The sequence below is a fragment of the Cicer arietinum genome, chromosome 6, assembly GCF_000331145.2.
Source record: "Cicer arietinum cultivar CDC Frontier isolate Library 1 chromosome 6, Cicar.CDCFrontier_v2.0, whole genome shotgun sequence".
Taxonomy (NCBI): Eukaryota; Viridiplantae; Streptophyta; class Magnoliopsida; order Fabales; family Fabaceae; genus Cicer; species Cicer arietinum.
In genome coordinates this window covers 43,732,578-43,739,408 of record NC_021165.2, presented here as the reverse complement: position 1 = coordinate 43,739,408, position 6,831 = coordinate 43,732,578, and the positions used below count along the sequence as shown (strand labels likewise).

At 31.6% G+C, this 6,831-nt stretch overlaps 2 protein-coding genes across 2 annotated transcripts; both read right to left on the bottom strand.

The window, feature by feature from the left end:
* Positions 1 to 661: 661 nt before the first annotated feature.
* On the bottom strand, positions 662 to 2,923 carry LOC101515006 (uncharacterized). The gene is made up of 8 exons (XM_027331170.2): positions 2,686 to 2,923; positions 2,347 to 2,585; positions 1,858 to 2,076; positions 1,693 to 1,785; positions 1,510 to 1,614; positions 953 to 1,252; positions 789 to 861; positions 662 to 672 (listed from the first exon to the last, which is right to left on the bottom strand). The coding sequence occupies exons 2-8, from the start codon at positions 2,548 to 2,550 to the stop codon at positions 662 to 664; spliced, it is 1,005 nt and encodes a 334-aa protein (XP_027186971.1). The 5' UTR covers positions 2,551 to 2,585; positions 2,686 to 2,923.
* A 1,059-nt stretch (positions 2,924 to 3,982) lies between these two features.
* Positions 3,983 to 6,118, bottom strand: LOC101515333 (uncharacterized). Its single transcript, XM_004516378.1, has one exon. It carries the CDS (start codon positions 6,116 to 6,118, stop codon positions 3,983 to 3,985), a length of 2,136 nt encoding a protein of 711 aa, XP_004516435.1.
* Positions 6,119 to 6,831: the final 713 nt, after the last annotated feature.

Genomic DNA, 6,831 nt, shown 5'->3' with positions numbered 1-6,831 from the left:
CCTAATTGGACTAGAATAAACCTAGGGAGGACGAAAATGACATAAATGTTAATCCAATCACTACAAGAAATTGAACGTTTAGCGACAGTGAAAATCTGTAGGGATAGGCAAAATTACCTATACCGACGGGGTTTTTTTTCGTGGTATATAATCGCCCAATGCCTATGGTTTGTCGTCGTGGTTATAGGGTATAGTGACAGAATTGTTTCCGTTGCGGTAAACATTTGATTTTACCTACGAATATTTCATTGTTGGTATATACTTTAGCCATAATTTATAAAAATTATACCTACGGTTTTTATTCTGTTGCTATACATTTAAGTGACAACTTTTTTCTGTTGGTATAGGTTTTAAGAGTAATTAATTTATTATAAATATTAATTTTTTGTTATCAACAACAATTATATAATAATTTAAAATTTATTTTATAAAATTAACCAAATATAAATATACAATGAAATATATATATCTAAGACTCAAAATAAAATAAAAGGTGTTCATTGTATATATTAAAAATTAACATAAAAGTCTTACAACGTTAAAACAAAACCCTAAACCTCAAAAAATAGACATCTTGTGTCATACATAACAATCTCAAAAAATATTAAGAAATTGAGTCCACTAAATTGCCAATATTCCGTCTTCAACAATAAATTAGCTTTTAATCTTCACCTATAATCAATAAAATAACAAATGAATAAATACACGATTCCACATAAAAATATTACTAATAAAATAGAGAAAATGTTAATGATTTTAATTAAAATTAACTAATACTGTCTAATTACCATTTTCGTTATTTTCGTTGTTGTTTGGACTAAGTGAATTCAAATGGTTTTGAGCACTAGTAGCATCAGGAACCTATCACAAAAAATAGAAAATATTACTTATGAAAAATACGATTATGGAACTTATGAAGTTAGTTGGATAAGATTAATAACTTATGATATACCTGTCTTGCAGCTTGTATTATATCATTAACATCTGCTCCAGAAAATCGATTTTGAATTAAAGTCATCACATTTGCTAACAAGTTTTCCATATTCTTAACTCTTTCGCGCAACTCTTCATTTTCAGATGCACAAACCTTCGATTTTTTAGAATGAGGAATCTTGCCCATACATCGCACACGTCCGTTTTTATCAGGTCCTTGTACTTGATAAAATATGTCATCCTTCCAAGACATAGAACCTTGTGTGTCTTGGGTTGATTGAGAAGTTCCAGCCTCATTATTATGTTTTTTTAGTTCTTCCTAAAAAATAAAACAAAAATTATTAATGATTGAAAATACCAAATTGAAATTGACATTGAAAGCATGTAGTACTACAATAAGATCCAATTAAAAAACTTCAACATTGCATATAAGCTAACAAATACAAAATCTCCTAAAAGGTCAAGTACAAACCCAATACAATCATCATACATTTGAAAATAAAATTCAGCACTTTGTCAAACTTAATTTATACACATTTTATATATTGGTACCGTTTAATTATTATCAAAACTTACAATCAATCTTGCAGCCTTTTCATTGACAATTGTTCCATCTTTACGAGTACGGGTATCAATGTAAATCTCTTTACGTCCAGGCAACACTCCTTTTCCCTTTTTTATCTACAACCAAATAAATAAGTTAAATGCATTTCATTTTTAATTTAAATTAAAGCCATAAAAATAGAAATAGAAATAAACCTTCTCATCAATAAACTTTGGGAGACTTTTTGAACCCATACAATGAACATCTTCAAATTTAGCACGATTTTGCCTATTAATTTTACTTATTTTCTGCAATTGAAATAAAATATTAGTCTAAATAATAAACTCTTTAATATATTACTCATAATATATACGACTTACTTGTCCTTCATCAGAAAACCAATGATGAACCAAACCACGATATTGATTTGGGTCAACCCTATCATCTGGTACAAGAGATGCAACTTCTTCTTCTGTTTTAGTAGGGTCATATGCCATTGACTTTAGATCACCCTTCCATTGCCTCCATTTCTCATTCAGCTCAGATTTTAACATTTCTCTTGTTAAGTCATTTATTGGAGGAACAAACTCAAATTTACTCTACACAATAAGAGATGTTAAAGAAACATGTTATATTAGTTAAATGTATTCTTACAGTTATCAACATGTTATGATGTAGTTTGAGTGTGCTAAACATCTATATTCTTAAACTATAAGTATGATTATAAATTGTTAATCCATCAAATATTCCTAACATCATCATTGTACATCAAACATGTTAGAGCACAAAAACTAAAAAACATGTTAATTGTACATTTCAATTGACTTCTTAAAAAAATGTTATATTAGTTAAATGAATAATCATAATACCTCTATTAATTTCAACATTTCTTCTTTGTAATCATTTGGCATGACTTTCCATGACTTGTAGTCGATAGGAGCATATTGATACCTTCTAGCTACACTACCAATGAAACGAGTTAGAGTTGTCCCTTCCTCACCAATGGGTCGATCATATTTGTCCAAATTAATGATTATTAAATCACCATCTTCCATTTCCCATACATCTAACATTTTTGTAGGACCTCTAGCCCGTTTAGGCTATACTTCTACAAACAAAACAAAAGGACAATAACATTATGTGTGCATATAAGTCATAATAAAAACAATATAAATAAAACTTCAAAACAAAGAATATATAATTAATACCTTTTTCAATTTGTTCTTCTTCAACTTCTATATCAGAGGGAATTGAGTGAGATTCTACAGACTCACGTATGACACCTTCTGCATGACAAGGACTAGAACGAGTTTCTGCAACATTACTTCCTTCTACATTGGTTGAGTTTGTATTATTAGAAGTAGACTGAATTCCTTCATTATCACTTGCTCGATGTCGAATATTTAACTTTCTTCTTCGAGCCATTGTTTCTCTAACACAAAAATTATAAATGAGTAACTTGGACAAAAGTCAAAAAACATAGACAAATCTAAAAGTATAAGAAAAACATAGACAAATCTAAAAGTATAAGAAAAACATAGACAAATCTAAAAGTATAAGAAAAACATAATGTATAAAATCATGCACAACTAGAACACACTTCATTCGTCTTCCTCATCATCTTCATCATCTTCATCATCATCCATATTATCAACATCAACAACTTCAAAAAAATTATTATCGTCTTCAACTTCAAGCCTAACCAAATCATTAACATTTTGAGTAGCTTCACTTGTATCCCCCATTAGTTGCCCATGAATTTCTTCAATTTCATTAGATTCCTCATCACCCATATCATAAATATCCCTAACTTTTGCATTGAGAACAACAAGCCAATCCTTGTTTCTCTCATCATAGATACAAAACACCTTTTTAGCTTGTGATGCAAACACAAATGGGTCATCACAAATATTTTTCCCAGTATGTTTTAAAAATTTGAAATTGACAAGCGTCATGCCAAACTTATCTTTCTTGATACCTTTATTAATATTGTAACACCCCGTTTTTCTAAGCGAGGGTGTATTTTTTTTTTAAAAGAATTAAAATAAAACAGAGAATTAAATAAGGTAAAATACATTTGGATAAATATTTAAGTCGTAACACAACGACAATTAAGTCAACAGAATTTACAAGCAACGGAATAGTTTTTGAAATACGAATCCAAAGTATTTACACGTCAAAAGTTGGTACATGTAACCCATCGAAAATTACATGTCAAGCTGACAATGTTAGTATAGGTACAGTCTTCCATTTTAAAATAAATACAATACAAAAGAAAGACATCTGATCCCTCTATGTCAACCTAATCTGATCATTTTACAAAACAACTAAACACCCTGAGTGATCTTCTCAACATCCAAAAAACTTGTTTAACACTTTTAATTAAACCAATTTTTATAAACATACATACCTCTCAATCGGATACATCCATCGATATTGTACGGGTCCAGCAACTTGGGCTTCGTGTGCCAAATGAATTACCAAATGCATCATAACAGTAAAAAATTAAGGAGGAAAAATTGTTTCCAACTGACAAAGTGTGATAACTATTTGAGACTCCAATTGTGATAGAAATTCCACATTAAGTACCTTAGAACAAATTTGCTTGAAGAAATTGCAAAGATCAACTAACACTGAAGTGACTTTATCTGGCAATGAACCCCGTAATGCTACTGGAAGAAGCTCTTTCATCAAAACATGACAATCGTAACTTTTTAATCGAAACATCTTGTGTTGCGTGACATGCACACAACGTGGGATGTTTGATGAGCTTTCATCTGAAGTTTTTACATTCTTGAGAATGCTTAGGAAAGATTCCTTTTCTTTGTTAGTCATTTGATAGCATGCTCTAGGAAAACGCGTTGTAGTTATATTAGGACTTGGTTGAGGATGGAGCATACTTCTTATGCCCATATCTACAAGATCAGCTCGTGCCTTATAATTATCTTTGGATTTTCCCTCTTGGTTTAACAATGTACCAATAATGTTGTCACATACGTTCTTTTCAATGTGCGTCACATCAAGATTGTGACGCAATACATTATATTGCCAATAAGGCAATGTGAAGAAAATGCTCTTCTTTTTCCAAGGTTGTGCTCCATTTGCTAGACCTTTTTCTCTACATTCATCTATTTGTCTTAAAATATCAGTCCCATTACGTCTTTTAGGAGGGATCCTTAGCTCTCGTGTTCCATCAAAATCTCTACTATTCAATCTCCACTTATGTTTGGGAGATAACCAACGACGATGACCCATGTAACAAATTTTTTTACCATGACGTAACCACTGCGAGGTAGTTTCAATACCACAACATGGACATGCATATTGACCTTTAGTACTCCATCCAGACAAGTTAGCATATGCTGGAAAGTCATTAATAGTCCACATCATAGCTGCACGAAGTTGAAATGTCTCTTTCTTATAGGCATCAAATGTTTCAATTCCATCATCCCATAACTCTTGCAACTCTTGTACTAAAGGTTGCAGATAAATGTCAATGTTATTTCCAGGACCTTTTGGACCCGGAATTAATAGTGATAACATGAAGTATGGTTGTTTCATGCACATCCAAGGAGAAGGATTGTAAGGAATTAGAATGACATGCCAAGTGCTATGAGTAATACTCATAGTTTTGAAAGGATTGAAACCATTTGAAGCCACTCCTAATCGAACATTACGAGGATCTAACGAAAATCTTGGATATCGAGCGTCAAAATTCTTCCAAGCAAGGGAATCAACTGGATGCCTAAGAGAACCATCATTCAATCTACTCTCATGGTGCCATCTCATTGATTCTGCAACTTTGGAGGACATGTATAACCTTTGCAACCTTGGTTTCAATGGAAACCATCGAAGGATCTTTGCTGGTATCTTCTTTCGCCTCTCAGAAGTCTCCATTCCATTACCTTGTACGTCTTCATTTGTTGTTTTCCACCTTGACGTACTACACTTTGGACATACTTCATATTTGGCATATTTATCCCAATATAATATGCAATCATTGGGACAAGCATGGATCTTCTCATACCCCAAACGTAATCCTGAAACAATCTTTTTAGTTTCATAATATGACATTGGCAAAACATTTTCTTCTGGTAAAGCATCTCTTAGTAAATCAAGCAACATGGAGAATGACTTGTCACTCCACCCGTGAAGACACTTTAAATGATACAAATGTACCATAAATGATAGCTTGCTATACTTCTTACAGTTGGGGTAAAGCATTTGCTCATTCTCCTTTACAAATTCGTAAAATTTAGAGTTTTCTCTAACTTCGGGAATTCTTTCACCTTCACCACAAATTGGCTCTTCTGTAGAATGAATTCCAAATACATCATGAACTAATCCATCCATGTCATGCTCCATTTCTACATTTTGTTTAGTAGCGCTACTTGAAGTTCTAGGTTTTTCACCATGATATATCCATTGTCTATAGCTTCTAAGAAATCCACGATGTGGATCTGTTAAGTGTTCATAAACACATACACGAGAATAAGAGTGGCAATTGGCACATTTTGTACAAGGGCACATTATTTTTCCATTGACTTGTGAATTTTGAAAAGCAAATTCAAGAAATTCATTAACTCCTCGAATATATTCTTCACTTTTTTTGGATGGATCACACATCCATTCTCTATCCATTTGGAAAAATTAACTGAAAATGGATGATGCAAGTCCTAAAATATTAACAATCTGAAAATTCAAATGAAGAACATGGTATTCAACAACAATATCAGATCATGGTATTCCACATTAAAGGGTCAAAAAAATTGTAAATTAAAAGTATATAAATTAAAAGTTTCTTATGTGATTGACACAAATGATTCACAATGGCCTACTTATAGGTAAATTCAATGCACATAATTGTTATTATGCACTTGATTTTGAATTGAACATTTCATTACCATTAATTTATTTTCCTATTATTCACATTTATTAGGTGTTAAAAATTTAATTAGCTGCTTTTTGTAGATACCCTCTTCATCTAATTATCATAAGGACCAAATTAATATAAAAATATATATAACCAAAGGTTGGTTGAAGATGTAATAGATATGTCAGCCACTCTGCTAAGGTTTCAAGTTCCTATTAGTCAGTTTAGATGTAGCTGAAATATAACATCAGTGATTGAAGTTCTGAAATGGTTAGAAAGTAGAACGTTCCTTTTCTTTGGTGGGTGATTAGATAGAAGCAGATACTAATTTGTTATGATACAAGCTAGTGTTCAGAAATTACAAAAATTACAAAGCACAGGTTCATAAATTCAAAGCACACGTTCAGAAATTCAAAGCACAGGTTTAAAATCACAGGTTCAGAAATTACAAAAATTCAAAGCACATAAATAACAAAACATA